The sequence below is a fragment of the Olea europaea genome, unplaced genomic scaffold (assembly GCF_002742605.1).
Source record: "Olea europaea var. sylvestris unplaced genomic scaffold, O_europaea_v1 scaffold261, whole genome shotgun sequence".
Lineage (NCBI taxonomy): Eukaryota > Viridiplantae > Streptophyta > Magnoliopsida > Lamiales > Oleaceae > Olea > Olea europaea.
In genome coordinates this window covers 281185-297581 of record NW_019244422.1, presented here as the reverse complement: position 1 = coordinate 297581, position 16397 = coordinate 281185, and the positions used below count along the sequence as shown (strand labels likewise).

Here is a 16397-nt window from a genome sequence, read left to right as displayed (position 1 = left end):
CTTTACTACAAAATTTTAAATAATACAGTTAATTTTCTAGAATCAACTTCAGTATAGATCTAAGAATTATGCTGTTTGTACATAAAAATTGTACATAATGAATTACATAAAATAATGTGATGGGAAATATTTGATAAAAAAATTGATTATATTTTAAATTGATAAATAATAGAGTAACGTGTGGTATTATGTAACTCATTATGTAAAACTTGATGTAAATGTAATAAGGTGCATAGATCTAATTATAATTACTACAAATAATTAAATCACAAATAACACAAAAAGAAAAAGTAACTAAAAAAATAATGATAATAATAACTCACAATCACGTGGCCTGCTTTTTTCCCCTCCTTTAAAACTCGGCCTCCCATTTTTCTCCCTCAACAAAGCTACGCACACTCACTACCTTCTCTCTCTGCCTATACATACACACTATATGTACACATTCACTCTCCCATTTCTTCGTCTCCAAGTTCGCTCCGCTCCATATAAACCCTAGACAGCCCAACACTCCCTGTTCCGCTACATCGTCAACTCGGATTTTTTGCTTGACGCTGGTGAGTTACTTCACTCGTTATGGTGGGTCAACTCTAGGGTTTTCCTTTTCATTTCAATTAACCTGCCGTATATAGATATCCGTGTAAGGATCATATTTAAAACATGGGATATTCGTTATGGTGTATTTTTTTTTTGTTTAATTAATTAAACCTCTGATTTTAGATGAATCTCGAATCTTAAAGTCGGATTAATTTTTATCAATGCTCCTTTTTTTAAATATCGATGCGTTCAATTCCAATCTTGGATTATATTCTTACCTTGGGGTTTGATTTTTCTGTTGATACGTGTGAAGTGGTTTTCCTGGAATTATTTGGTGTTATAGAGTATCTTACTTTACCCTTCTATTCAGTTATTCGAAATTTCCTTTTCCATATTTTTAGGATCGTTTCTTGTTCAGCTTAGGTTGGTATATAGAAATTCAGTTTTTTCATCTTCCATGGTTGATTCTTGAATTCTTCTTGTCGGTGTTTTGCTCTTCAAACTTTCTTGAATTTCAGTTGTGTGATTTTTGGTTTTATAGAGGTTAATATGCACTAAAATTTTCATCTGTTTTATTATTTTGTTTATTTTTAATTGAAATTTTGAGCTGTTGCAGGTGAAATTTCGTAATCAAGGGGCTCTAATTCTGGTAAATTTGAGTAATTTTTAACAAGAGGATTTTTATTGTTTAAGAATAGAAGTTTAGGCGGTCAAGATCTCATGAGAATTGTTAGGGGAATGCAGAAATTGATTTGCGAGGATCAGAGCTTAGTGGGCTGGAAAAACAAATCATTCAGCCAAGGAATTGGTGTGACTGCTCCTAAGGTCAGAACCCGCGGTAAATTGAAACCTACAGTTTTGTACCTGTAATCTTGGACGAGAGAGAGAGAGAGATATAATTAAGGTAACTGCACATTGGTATTGAATTTGAAGGAGAGTGGGAATAATGACTCGAATTTTAGTCCAACGTGGTTCTACTGGGTCATCATCATCATCATCATCATCATCAAATCAAAACAGGTCATCGTCTGTAGTGGTACCCAATCCTTCGTCTTCAGTAACTTCGCCACTGCCACAGGTTACTAGTAATGCACAGGTTGTTCCATCAATCAGAGATGATAATTTGGGGGAAGCTCAAGAACAAAATGTCGTGGATGAGTCATTAGAGAATCCTGGTTTTTTAAATAGCAAAAGTAAGGAAGCAAGAAGTGAGGATCTTTCACCAGAAAAGTTAAACAATGATCAGAATGACAATAGCGAAAAAGATGTGAGCAGTGAGAAGGTTCATGGTGACGATATTGTGGCTGCTGGAGACTTGGTAAAAGGGTTTGGTGGGTTGTCAGTCGTGGAGGAGGAAAGTGATGCAACTGTTGGAAGCTCCTTCCAGATGGTTAATGTCAGTTCTTATCCACCACCCCCACCTGTGCCACCACCAAAACCTTCTTCAATGAACAAAAAGTCTTGGAGAGGTTCATCGGGTGGTTCAAATGCTGTACGAATTGGACCATCTAGGAGAGCTACAGGATGGCCTGGTGTATCAACTAGATCATCACCAACAGGGTCTATGCCATCTTCTCCACGGTCTCATTGTGAAAATGAAGGTTATAACAGTGCTGATGAGCAGGGCCCTTGCTATAGCTCCTCTTATGATGATGCTGTGAGTCTGATGTGTTTTCAACTACTAAATATTATGTGCTTGCTATATTTCAAATGTATTTCCATATACCAATATGCCTATCTATGAGATTTCATTAAGCAGCTATTTGATGATTTTCTCATTGACCTTTATAATGAAACAGTTAAACAGCTTTTGTAATTAATTAATATCTGTGTTTATTAATATATTAAGCATGTTTCTGTTAACCGCAGTAAGTGTTCATTTGTTTACATTTTCAAACTTATTAAGGAGAGGGCTCAATTTTCAATAAAATGTCATTTTACATTATTTCTCCAAAGCAAAAGGCCTTATGGTAGGAATGAGGTTGGAGACTGCTGGTCTAATACAATATAAAAGAACTGTTCTATTTGTTGCAGCAGAGAGAGCACCAGTTTGAGATCGATTTAAGACGGGTTAAAGGCTTGGAAGTGAGGAAAATGTTAGATGATGGGAACTGCCTCTTCCGTGCTGTTGCATATCAAGTATATGGTGACTCTGAACAGTATGATTTGGTTAGGCAGATGTGCATTGACTACATGGTATGGTGATTTTTACGTAGTTATGCTTAAGTGTTTCACTTGTTTTTTCTTCTGTGTAGGCAGTACACGTCAATAATTTCTCCTTTGATTCCTAAAAGATCTCATTTTAGTTGATGTCTATTGAAACATTGATGGATTGCTTTTAAAAACGCTATAGAAATGTGATCATGATTGGACTGCATTGAGCAATCTAAGGGAACATTGTTGGCTTGGGAATATACATTTTATTCTTAATTTGTAATGTTTGTCTTATCTTGATTTTCCTGTAATGAGTGATTGGAAACATATACTAACTGGACTTGATAGTGTTCTCAACTACCATCGATCAACTCTTTTTCATTAGGAGCATGTTTGAGACCCATTTTTTTGTTAAGAATGTATTTTGTAATAGTAGACTGATGAAGAATGTGTAATTAAAAAATAATGAAAATTTTTGGTTTGCGTGTAATATTATTTTTATGAAGAATATGTGGTTGAAAAGAAGAGAGAGAAAAATGTATTTTGGAAATAATGGGGATCAAACTAGGGCTAGATAAGTATTCTAGAATGCCTTCTGTTTATTGCTAGTAGTGTGAGATTTAACTCGTTGGGTCATCTGTTGCATTCATATTCTGATAATTTTAATTTTTGGGGTTTTCATTTTCTAAAGAAATACATTTGAGTTTTTGATATCCAATTCCTTCTTTTTGGACTACTATTACATGTCGTGGATAGACTAGAGGCAGCTCAGAAGCAGACAGTTCTGTAAGAAGGAATATTTTTGCTGTTCATATAATCATATCTTTATTGTTCACTGTACTGCATGTTATTGTGAAATTCACAATACCATAAAAGCAGCAGCTTCATTTATCAAATATAAAAATTAATGGAATATAACGTATGGTAGTATGGTTCAATATTTGTTGCTGACATGAAACACCTATCATGCTTGCAGGAAAAAAAAAAGCACGTTCGTGCATTATGTCAGTATATAACACATCCAAACCCAAATCTGGCACAAATAATGTGTTAAGAATTTCTGTTAGGCTTTACTTCTGATGGCTATCTTGGGGGGTCTAAAGGACTTTTTAACATTTTATTCACTCAACTTCTTGAATTACTTGGCATTTTGGTGCATTTTGATATGAAGTAGCAGCTATATCTAAAGCACGTTAGTGCATTTTGGTATGTTTAGAGAGAACAGGAAATCCCATATGATGGATGCATTCAATAATTCGCACCCTAGACTTGAGAGATACTTTTGGAACGCTAAAAGGAACCCCCCAGTTACCTTGGATATTGTTTCCTTCCACAGTGCTTAATACAACAATTTTAATCAAGCAGAGTGATTTATTATTGTGTCGACTTGATTGAACATTTATATGAATATGCATGTACACACTGATATTCATGCATGTATATCTATATAAACAGATAGGTACTTTGAACCTATTTTGGCCGAACTTCTTTTTTTTCTCTCATTTATTTGTCAGGAGCACTTCTTGCCTCCTGGACAGAGATAATACTTTTCTGCAATCCATTGAATAAAAATCTGATTCCACTGTAGTGCTCAGATGTATATGGTTTAGTCTATGATTGAGCACACACATGCATCCGTATTAACTACAAGCAAAGAAAAAGACCAGATGTAACTCTTCTATGAAAGCTTCAATCTGGTTAACTTTATTGTTAACCTATGTGTAACATATGCGAATTAATCAATGATTAAACAGTTATGTGTCCGAGTTAAGTAAGAGAAAACCTGTGTAATTAATCTATCTGAGGCTTGTTTTTCTTATTTTTAACTTTGTCTCCATTAAGGAACACTGCTTGCAATTTTTTCTTGGCGGTTTCATTGGTATATGTTTAGCCGGTGGTGATTATAGTTAATACCTTTTTTGTAATATTGCGCATGCTTATTTAATATTGTCCAGGCTCCGTAAATGCTCTGATGTCAATTAAGAAACTTTGAATTTCCTCTGTTTAAATGAGCTGCATAGGTGTACGAGGGAATGCCTCCACTTAGGTTTGTTGATACTGAAGTATGCTATAATAAATTTCCTTTTGCAGGAGCGAGAAAGAGATCACTTCTCTCAATTTATAACAGAAGGTTTCACTACCTATTGTAAGAGGAAGAGAAGAGATAAGGTACGAGAGGTGGTTATTCTATTAATTGAGTTCCTTGTATTTGGTTCTCCAGAAATGAAATGAAATGAAATGTTGAACTACAAGGCAAGGCTTTGTTGGAAATCTCCTTTGTTACCTGGACATCATCATGAGGAGATGATCTCAAGTTTAGTGGTTGATCTTTCATGCTATGAATACCTTCTTTCTGAAGATAAATAGATGGGAATTTCGCCCTTGATTTGATCTATTATTTGTGCTGTACAATTGTTTGGGAATTGGGTTTTTTTTTTTTTTTTTTTTTTTTTTTTTGGGGTGGGGGTGGGGTGGGGGGGTGTTAGCTCTTTGAATGGTAATGATAGTGGTGATCTTTGGGGGTTTGACGAGTGGCAGAAAAGTTGCCATATTTGATAAATGAAGGAGAATTTCTGCTTTCAAACTGCTGGATTTAAATTTTATTCTGTCTCCCTCATTCACACATACACTCGGGAGCAGAGTTCCGATCTTGAAAGCCCAAAAATTATACCCTTCTCCCTGTGTGTGTACATCATAAATTAGAGGTATCTAACGAAGTTGTCTACCTTGCAAAGGTCAGTTTACCTGTCCTCTGACATCCCAAAGAAACCCCGGCCGGGGGGGGGGGGGGGGGGAGGGGGGGCGGGGCAACTTTTTGCCCCGTTACAGAGAGAGTATACAGGGACCAATATTGTTATTGTTAGGCACAAAATCTCTTTTGGTCTTCAAATCTAAATAACATGCATTGTCCCATGGGTTTCAGGTTTACGGTAACAATGTTGAGATCCAAGCTCTATCTGAAATGTACAACAGGCCAATCCACATATATTCTTACAGCACAGGTGCATGCTTATATGCTTGATATTTGCTTTCATTCAGTAGATAATCTACCTTTTGGTTAGTCTATCATGTAAATGACACAGTTTCTTTGATATAGAACCCATTAACACATTCCATGGAAGCTATAATACAGACTCGCCTCCAATACGGCTAAGTTACCATCATGGAAATCATTATAACTCTCTAGTTGATCCTCGTCGACTTACCATTGGTGCTGGACTGGGGTTTAGCTCTCTGCAGGGGGTAAGTCTGTATCTATTAACACATACATCTTCACATCATGCATAAAATGAGTATAACACCTAACAATTATATAGTCATTCATTATTCTTTGGTCACCCTGATAGTTCTTTCACAAAATTTTGTTTTGTGGTAAATGTAACAGACAAATGTTGATAAGGATCAGATCAAAGCAGCTATCAGAGCTCAACAAGATCAACAGATTGATAATGTAATTTTTTCTTTTTAATGGTGATGGAGAATGATCTGTATTCATTGTGTTTCATCAAATGAGATGAGTTTCGTCCATTGGCAGGCACTTCTAGCTGAGGGGCGGTTCTACTCGGATCTTGAGCTAACTGAAAAGGAAATTGAGCGCATGGTGATGGAAGCTTCAAGGGCAGAATATCTTGCCGATGGCTCGTTCAAGCAACAGCTTGGTCATTCGTCTGCTTCTGGTGCTGAACCATCTTCTTCTGCAGCCAGTGAGTGTTGTATTCTTTCACAGTTATTTTATACCTGCATGCTGTGCCGTGGCTGGATTTTAAGGGCCAGCCCGTTTTCACAATTCTATATATTGACAACTGACGAGTATGTGAATATGTGAATCAGGGTCATCGGGCAGTGATACGAGGGAGGAGGGAGGGTACGAGAGTGGCTTGCCCGGTACAGTTCTGAGTGGCAGCATGCAGAGTATGTTGTCTATGGGGTTCAGCTATTTGCAAGTGATCGAGGCTTACAGCATTTTTGGGGATGACGTGGATTCAATGGTTTGTTATTTGGTAGAAACGAGCAGTAGCAGCAGACGTAAAGGAAAGGCAACCGAATGATGAAATCTCGAACCCTTATGAACGTTTCAAATTTTATTTGCTTATTTTTACTAATAGTTTGTAGAACTCTGGACATGCCATCCTATTCTATAGGAATATTACAATAAAATCAGTGTCTGAGTTTACAGGTGCATGTTGCTTTGTGTATTGCTATTTGTGAGTATCAGTGATTGGCATTTGATGCTCTTCATATATATATAAATAGGAGGTTTCTGTGCCATTCCATTCCAACTAAAGCACCAAGTTCTAATATGGAAAGTTAAATACTTATGATACCAGTTTTCCACCCATGCAATTCACGGGCTATTTCAAAATGCATTTTTACATAAAAATGACTCTCAAACACCCTCATATTCTTTATTTAATTTTCATAACTTTCTTTTGTTTAATTTATAATTTTTTCATATTTTTTAAAATTGTTATAAAATTTCTTTTTAAAAAGAATTTTAAAAAGCTTGGATATTTTTCTCGTCTCTTCCACTTTGAGTAGGGTTGTAATGTCGCCCAATATTTAATTTTTTTAAATTTAATTAAATAATATTTATATATTCTTTATTTAGTTTTCCTAATTATCTTTTTTTTTAATTTGTTTTGTTCATAATATAAATACATTTTTTTTCAATTAATTTTTTTTAATTCTTTTTTCTTTATGATAAAACTTATTTTTTTCAATTTTAATTAAATAATATTTATAAGGGGGGCAAAATATTTAATTTTAATTATTATATAATTTCTGATTATAATAATTTTTGTAATTGCCTAATTTGATACTTTATTCACGAATGCTACCATCACTATTCAGTTGTTTTGTTTTGCAAAGAAAATGAATCAAAACATTTAGGTAGCATGCCGTTTTTGACTTTTTGTTAAGGTGAATAGATATTTTGTCTATATACATAAAGGCCATTAAACCCTTAATGTGAGAGGTTTTTTTTTTTTTTTTTAAGTCAATTATTTTATTAATGTTTATTATTTTTTCGCAACAATTTTTTCAATATAATTTACATCATTTTTTAAAAAAAAATATTATGTGGTATGATATCAACTATTTTTTTTGGACGTAAAAATTCAAATCAGACAAAACAGTAGCACCACAAACGTGTTGGAAGACCATTAGTAGTGACTTCAGGAGTGAAGTGAGATATTATGGAATATTCAAGGATAAAATTTGGTAACAGAGAGTTTTGTTTTCTTTTGAAAAGAGAATGAATTAAACCCTTTACCTAGCACAAAATTTTTGATTTTTTGTCATGAGAGATATTTTGTTTAAATTCAAAAAGGCCATTAGACCTTTAGTGTAATAGTTATTGTGCAAGAGAGTTGATGATAAAATGAGAACATTTAAAGATGTCCTAAATGAACAGTAAATGGCTGATTCTCTTTTTTAAGATGATAGTGATTTTAATTAATAATTAAGATAAGTAGTGATTTGTTAATTGTTTGAGGACAGGAACTGAAAATACTTCAAAAAATGAATAGTAAATGACATGTTGGCAATTAAGAAAGGAAAGAGTAACAATAAGAAAAAAATTCGTTAAAATGATCGAATTTCTATTATATATAAAAAAATTTAGATTTTAAAATAATCAAGATGAAAAATTAGTTGGCCTCAATTTTGTGTTGCTATAATTGAAATATATTTTCTGAGAATATGATAAATGTTCCCTTGATGCATGGATTAAAAATCCAAATTATTGGGGCTCATAATTTATATATCAAATATTATTTTAACCTGAGTGGCTATTTTACATATAAATGACGTATTTGATGATAACTATATTCAATATAATTAAATCTTTTAATTAATTGAATCTTTTTTTTATTGTTCAATATCCAATTGATTTAATAAGTTTTTTTTATTTACGTATAATATTATTTTATGGAATATTTTGCAATTGAAAATAAAAGAGAGAAAAATGAGAAAAAAATTTAATGGAGCTAAACACAAGCTGAGCCACTGCATAATATTTTGTTACTTAAATGAGGTTGAGATTTTTATTTAATCACCCAATTTTGATATATTTGAATTTAATCTTTAAAAAATTATATACATCTAAAATATTCAATATCGTCAAATAAATTAATTGACATCTTTTTGACTGAGTATTGAATTTTTTTCAATATTGTGTTAAGTTTTACTTTGATTTATCGCAACTACTTTTAGGAAATAAACAATATACATAATTTAATATACTATGTGTCACGTTATATAAAGGTAAAATAGATTTGTATAAAAAATATATCACTCACCAAGGAAAAAAAATTATATTGAGAAAATTGTAGCAAAAAAAATAAACATTAATAAAATAATTGATTTCTAAAGAAGAAATGACGAGTTATACGTATTTTTTAACACACATTTGATGTACGTTTAACTATTTTCGATATTCATTTAGATCATTCGATGTATCTATTGTATAGTTCTCGAAATAAACTTTGAGCGAATGTAGAAAATTTATAAGGATTTATAATAGATTTTTATAAAAATAAATAAATAAATCAGCTAGTGAAAAAAAAATTGACAAAAATAAAAAATAAAATCAATCACCCAATGAAAAAAAAATTGACACTGAGCATTATATCAAAAAAATAAAAAAATAAATGCCTAATGGAGCAAATTGCTCCTAGCATCCAAGAGCTAGGAGCAAAATTGCGCTCCATGATGCGCGGAGTTGTTCTATTGATTTTTTGGTTAAATTTTTTTTTTTCACTTTGTGATTTATTTATTTATTTTTATAAAAATCTACCATAAATCTTCTATATTCTCTCAAAATTCATTTCGAGAATTATATTATAAGCACATCGAATGATTTAAATGAATATCAAAAATAGTTAACCTTACATCAAATGTGTGTGTTAAAACATGCATATAACTTGTCTTTTAAAAAAAAAATTTATTTTGTTAATGTTTATTATTTTTTTGCGACAATAATTTTTGATGTCATTTAGAAAATTTCCTAATAAACTTTTAAATTTTTTTAATGTCAAATGAGACATAATTTAAAAAATTAAGAATTTCAATAACAAGCTAACTTTATAAATTTATCGACGATTGTACGATAGTCAAGTGCATAAATATTCTATATTCTCTTTAAACTCATTTTAAAAACAAATGTCATACACACATTGAATGATCTAAATGAATATTGAAAATTTTTAAACGTACATCAAACACGTGTGTGTTAAAAATGCGTATAAAAAAATCAATTATTTATTAATGTTTATTATTTTTTCGTGACGACTTTTATAAAAAAAAAATATTATGTGGTGTGATGTCAACTATTGTTTTTGGACGTAAAAATTCAAATTGGGCAAAATAGTATCAATAAATGGGGCCCACGTCAAGACCAAAAAAAGCCAAATGCTTGTGTGCTATTGGTTTTCTTACCATAAAATTGCTACAGTATTCAAAGATGGCTTTTTTACCACACACAAATAAAGTAACTACAGTATTAAATCAATTCAGTATACATTCAAATTTTTTTATCCGATAAATAAGTCCCCATTTGGCCACCATTAAATTAAATTTCATTTCTCTCTTTCCTATTTTTAATCACACTATCTTTCATAAAATAATATATATTACACATAAATAGAAAACTTTTCCTTGATTTTTTAACCACTAAAAAAAAAAAGAAAACTATTTCACCCCTTTTAATTTGAAAAAATGGGGGCAAACTAGGTGCTAAATTTGTATTTGATCAAAAATTTAGTAACTTTTGAGTCCACCTTTTTTTATTATTTGACTACATATTTGCTCTATCTTTTCTTGTACGTGTCACGAAGCAAGATTCTACATCTTTTTTTATATATTTTTTTTCAACTTTTGAGCCCACCTTTTTGGACTATTTGGTTATATATTTGCTTTATCTTAAAAGGTTAAACCCCAACTTTAAGAGTCCCCCACCACCCCTATTCTGGAGTATCTTGAGGGAGGTAAATCGCAAGTTATGCCTTCAAGGGTACAGGTTGGAAGGCTGTTTGTACACTTGCACTTACCCAAGAGCCAAATCCATATTTCAGGATTCGAATCTTTGACGCAGCAGTCTCAAGTAAAGCTGGATTTTTCCACCCTCTCCTTTTACCACTTGGAGATGTGCCCTGAGGGCTATATATTTGCTCTATCTTCCTTGTATGTGTCACGGAGCAAGTATTTAAAGTACATATACCCTCTTTCAGTCACTTGGANGGGCTATATATTTGCTCTATCTTCCTTGTATGTGTCACGGAGCAAGTATTTAAAGTACATATACCCTCTTTCAGTCACTTGGATCCCACCGATGAGAGGGGTCAGTCAAGATTTCGGCTGAAAATCTCCCACACAGAAACCAAAAATGGAAAAGATGATGGAAATATCCATATTGCCTTTTTTTTTTTTTTAACCACAGTTGGCCTCTTTATTGAACAGTCCATTTAAGGATAAGATGAGAAAGGAAAATACGTCTCAAATGAACAGTACTTAAGATAGTAGTGATAATTGGTCAAATAAGTAGGGGACACATTTTAGAAACTCTTAGGAATTCACAAGTGCTGCTATAACTTCGACTGGTTTCGTCATTTTCCTCTTCAAGTAATGATAATATTTGAATAAGTCTATATTCATGCATAGAAAGATTTGATATATGGGTATGCTCATTCAATCATGCTACATAGTTAGAGTTAGAGCCTATTTGAGGGTGATTTTGAGAATTGATTTTTTGATCGTTAGGAGAAAAGTGAGATCCACATTTGAGAGAAAAAATCAAATATGATGATTGAAATAGTGAAATAACGGTCAAAAAATTAATTTTTTGGAGGAAAAAATACCCTCAAACAAGCTCTTAATAGAATTTCATTTTTAGACAGGTTATCATTGAAAATTGGAAAAGAATAACATAAAAATACTCAATCTTGAGCAGTCATATCAATCTTTTTCCCCGCCCCTTTATTCATGCTCATTATAGGACACACTCAATTTATATTGCGTCATGTTGCTCATTAATTTTTACTAGTTGAGCTCTCACACATTCCAAACAAGAATTCGACGATCCATCTTTCATACTGGATGACGATTTATCTCCACTCGCATTTGGTTGACAAAGGCAAAGTAACAATGATACTATTTTTTCCCCGCTAATTATCAAATTCTTTTCTTTCATGTAATTTTTTTAAAAATAATAATAATAATAAATGACTTACTTTTTGATTGAAAGGAAAGGTATCTTTGATTTGAATGTACAATAGAATCCATCCAAACCCGTGTATCCACGCGGATCCCGGACCCGGGCCAATGGTGGGTGCCGTGGGGGTGCATCCATCTATATATTGTATCTATATGTGCGTATAAACTTGAGGAGCAAAAGCTGCTGTTTCTTCTACAGTCTTTCGATTTTCCTTTCGCTTTATAAAACTCTGTAAAATAATTTATATACGCATACGTTGAGAGAAAGGGTGGGGGATATACAGATGTCGCATAATGGGAAATTGATGCCGAATCTAGATGAGAAGAGTACGAAGGTGCTGAACTTGACGGTGCTGCAGCGAATCGATCCGTTTGTTGAAGAAATTCTAATAACCGCTGCCCATGTCACCTTCTACGAATTCAACGTTGATACAAGCCAATGGGTAATTTATACACTAAATCGAGGAATTTACATAAATATGTGGGTTTTATGCGTGTTGAAATATTGCCTCGCGTCGTTTAATGAATTTGACTTTTATTTCCAATAATTTGTGAGGGTTTGTAATTATTTTTTGCAGAGTCGAAAGGATGTGGAAGGTTCTCTCTTTGTGGTGAAAAGGTAGTTTTTTTCCTTCTTGGGAATTTTTGGGAAGCTTGATTTCCTTTTTTGGACCGAGTTTTTATGGTTTTTATGCATTTAATAAATTTTGTTGTTTCAGGAATACTCAACCCCGGTTCCAGTTTATAGTAATGAATCGCCGAAATACAGGTTACTCAGTAAATTTGGTTACATTTAGTTCAATAGCATGAAATATTGATTGCAGTTAATAAGAAACTGTGTGAAAATGCAAAGTGTATATGTGATTATGATGCCTAAGTTCATTGATTTGAGCAGATAATTTGGTGGAGAATCTCTTGGCCGATTTTGAGTATGAAGTGCAGGTTCCATATTTATTGTATCGTAATGCTGCCCAAGAGGTAAATGGAATATGGTTCTACAATGCACGTGAATGTGAAGAAGTTGCGAATCTCTTTAGTAGGTTGGTGTATTGTTTTATTTTTTTTCTCCGTTTTCTTATATATGTGTAATTGTTTTGTCTGTTTCCATTTTGTTGGTTGCTTGTATTAATAAATGAGATTATTTTTGGCAACATATGGACACATGTTCAATGCTTAATTTTAACTAACTGGAATAATAATGAAGTTGGTTTAAAACCTTGAATTCCTAGATTTTCTTGAAATCTGTTTGATCCAATATATTTCATCGTTGAAGGCTGATTAAAGAAATGAAATTCAGCGTGTTTTCATAATGAAATTCAGTTTTCTGTTTACTTGATTTATGATTCTATTAGTGCTGGAGGTTGAAGATAATACTGTTAAATTATGCCATCTTTTTCTTTTTCTAGTCCTTGATTATTATTTTTGTTTAGCACTTTCTTTCAAATTTTATTTTTCTGTGTCAGTATGTACTTCATTATTCTAGTGCTGATTTTTTTATTTTTTTTTTCTAAATAGGATACTCAATGCTTATTCCAAGGTGCCTACAAAGATAAAAGTATCTTCTAGGGAAAGGTAATGCTGGTTCATGCTTATTGATATCCATGAATGCAGGCAATTTCATGTAAGCTGATACGTTTAAGTTCAACTAAAAAAATAACTTGGTGCATGTTTGTCTAAACTAGTAGTTGCTTAGGAACTGGTCAAACTCTATTTTTATCCACACTTTTGGTATGATTCATTACTTTTAACAACACATTCCTTGGGACCCACTTATAATCGAGAGTAATGCTATTTATCTGGACTCACCATTATCATCACGAGTCTATGTGGCAGTTAAGTTGCATTTATTGACTTGCCATTATGAACGGGGATCATATCCCAATAATCAATTTTAAGCTTTGACAAACATGCACTTATATATTCTGAAACTTCGGAGACTTTCACTGATGTGCGAATAGGCATTGATTCACTGGGAAAAATTGCATTCACAGTCTATATCTCTCCTTATGTCGATATGATATATTATATAGTTAAGCTTGTAATTTATTAGTTCTATGTGAGTTTTGTATAAAAGAGGTGTACTGTTGAGAATTACTTTACTCTCAGGATTATCGAAAAATAGTGTCAATGGAATCACTCAAATGACTCACTGGAGCTTTTAACTATTCTCATTTTCCGTAACCAGCTACCCAGCTCATTCAAGGTGGCATTTATCCTCGATTCAATTATGTGAATGGCGTAAAATTCTGTTTTTGACTGTTATTGAAATTATTATTTTAACATTGCTCTTTTTTATTATAAATTCATTCTAACTAACAAACCATTGTGTTTCCACGGTTCTATTATCTATTAACTTTGAGTTTAAATCCTTGTTCATATATCTTGCTTCCAAAGGAATGATTATTAGGTTCTTTCTAGAGTAATTATCTGTATGGAAAGCTGAGAAAAAGATTTCCACCCTTGGATTGGACCAAAACTGAAGTAGGTCAATTAACTAGTGCATTTATGGAAAAGCATTATATAGCTGTTGAATTTATGCTAAGTTAAGCTGAATGTTTTCAATAGTAACCAACAGGATGACATTCTTCATTACTTGAAGATTTACCTGCAGAAAACAGAGACTAGATAGGTCTGATCAAATGTGTTTATGCTCTATTAAATAGTTTGTGTCTGTTTGTCCAGATTATATGCTGATTCTAGTTAATGTTGTTACGTCCTAGATCCATGTATATAAGCTATAGGCTTAAGGGGTTAGTAGTCGGTCCTATTTTCCAGTTGGTCTGACATTTATTTGAGTTACAACTTAATCCCTACACTTTCAACTTACATGTTGTAGGTAATTCATTCACAAGGTTTGGGTATTTCCCTGGTCGAGTAGGTTATTTGTGCTGGTTCAAATATGTTACTTTAGGAACACGAGGATATAAGTATGATCGTATCATGCCCCTATTTGTCACCCATTATTTTACATTCTACTATTTTATTTTTTCTACAGCAATCATTTTCAACCATACATTCTTCATTAAAATAATATTACACGCAAATAAACACCTTTATTCTTTCTTAATCTCATATTCTTCATCAATCTACTATTCCATAATACATTTTTCAAAATTAAAATGACTCAAAGGCACCCTATATTTGAGGATTCAATTCCTTGTCGTCCTTCAATATTTCCTACTGTAGAGACTTTATAAATGCCTTAGGCAAACCATATTATCATTACACGGAATCATTTGCACTTCATTGTTTGTTTACTCCTCTATCTCACTTGTCAATTTATTTTGACTTGTCTCTCCTCTCGAGAAATCATTTTATTGTTTTTGATACAGTGAGTTCGAAGAACTAGAAGCAGTTCCATCAATGGCTGTAATGGATGGTCCTCTAGAGCCATCATCCTTAACTACCACTAACATGACAGATGCTCGTGACGATCCTTCCTTTGTGAACTTCTTCAGTGTATGTTTACCTTCTTCATTCTTCGTTTTTTGTTTTCCTGGATTTTGGCTTATTTTTTACAAGATGCATTCAAATAGATTGCTTCAGAGCTAATTGCTGTACCGAGACAGAAAGATTAAATTGTCAGAAAAGTCATGCTTGGACAGCCTGGAACCTCAGTCATATAATTGTTGAAATAACAAGAGATCTTGTTAGCTTGAACTCAACCAAACAAGAATTTGCAATTGACTTGTTCATATTCTAATAAATAATTGTGGTTAGAAACTTGCCGCACTTTTACCTTACTTCCTTCCACTTCCAACCTCCTTTCCAGTGAAACAAGTAGAGTTCTATCTCCCATTTTTCCATGCCCCAATTTGCTGTCCTCCCAGCTTCGTATCTTTAGTATGTGGTAACTTGAATTGATTTGTGCTTTATGACTTAGATAAGTGTGTTATGCTCTTCTAGCATGTAACAAAGTACAAATCTCTGATTAGCTTAATGAACGGGTGTAGCTGAAATAATTGGTTTTGGCATGCAATAAATTGATGAATTTATTTTCATTATTTAATGAATTATTAGTTGCAGACGGCTATGAACATTGGGAGTACTCCAAATGCATTAATTTCTGGGCAGTCTTTTCACTCATCTGCAACAGTTGGTACTTCTTCTCGTCCGCCTAATATATTGTCATCCACTTTAACAACTGTCCAGACTCCATCTCTTCTCTCAACATCTACCCCTATAATGCCTATTCTGGACACACCTGAACCCAACAATGCGTCTAAGCATTCTACTGATCTGGTAAAGCCATCGTCATTTTTTGGCCCACCTCTCTCCTCCGGACCACAGATTATCCCCCCCGTCTCTTCGCCTGTACCAACTGCACCTCCACTTAGTACTCCAGGAAGTCTGCAACGACCTTATGGTGCTCCTCTACTCCAGCCGTTTCCACCACCGAATCCCCCACCATCACTCACTCCAACTTCTTCTGTTCCTACACCAAATTATGGAACTGTTATAAGCAGAGAAAAAGTTCGTGAGGCACTTCAGATGCT

At 33.1% G+C, this 16397-nt stretch overlaps 2 protein-coding genes across 3 annotated transcripts; both read left to right on the top strand.

The window, feature by feature from the left end:
* The first annotated feature begins 368 nt into the window (after nucleotides 1–368).
* LOC111383083 (OTU domain-containing protein 5) lies at nucleotides 369–6958 on the top strand. Of its 2 annotated transcripts, XM_023007150.1 has the most exons (10): nucleotides 371–557; nucleotides 1154–1186; nucleotides 1282–2194; nucleotides 2572–2733; nucleotides 4783–4860; nucleotides 5615–5693; nucleotides 5789–5934; nucleotides 6077–6142; nucleotides 6227–6395; nucleotides 6523–6873. In XM_023007150.1, exons 3-10 carry the CDS (start codon nucleotides 1484–1486, stop codon nucleotides 6738–6740), a joined length of 1629 nt encoding a protein of 542 aa, XP_022862918.1. In that variant the 5' UTR covers nucleotides 371–557; nucleotides 1154–1186; nucleotides 1282–1483; the 3' UTR covers nucleotides 6741–6873. The 2 variants fall into 2 exon arrangements, with proteins under 2 accessions (XP_022862919.1, XP_022862918.1); XM_023007151.1 differs by having other exon boundaries at nucleotides 369–557; nucleotides 1154–2194; nucleotides 2575–2733; nucleotides 6523–6958.
* Nucleotides 6959–11992: 5034 nt separating this feature from the next.
* LOC111383055 (mRNA-decapping enzyme-like protein) lies at nucleotides 11993–16395 on the top strand (the record flags this gene model as incomplete). Its single annotated transcript, XM_023007115.1, has 7 exons — nucleotides 11993–12344; nucleotides 12480–12520; nucleotides 12621–12670; nucleotides 12797–12941; nucleotides 13417–13473; nucleotides 15234–15360; nucleotides 15922–16395. Coding segments are annotated over exons 1-7 (1053 nt in total), but the record flags the coding sequence as incomplete, so codon positions are not given.
* Between the last annotated feature and the right edge of the window lie 2 nt (nucleotides 16396–16397).

What these genes read in the sequence shown, in the direction of transcription:
- LOC111383083 (XM_023007150.1), top strand. Translation starts at nt 1,484, where the DNA reads ATGACTCGAATTTTAGTCCAACGTGGTTCTACTGGGTCATCATCATCA. An exon ending in GCTCCTCTTATGATGATGCT is followed by an intron (nt 2,195 to 2,571) that starts GTGAGTCTGATG and finishes TATTTGTTGCAG; the next exon opens with CAGAGAGAGCACCAGTTTGA. An exon ending in AAGATCAACAGATTGATAAT is followed by an intron (nt 6,143 to 6,226) that starts GTAATTTTTTCT and finishes GTCCATTGGCAG; the next exon opens with GCACTTCTAGCTGAGGGGCG.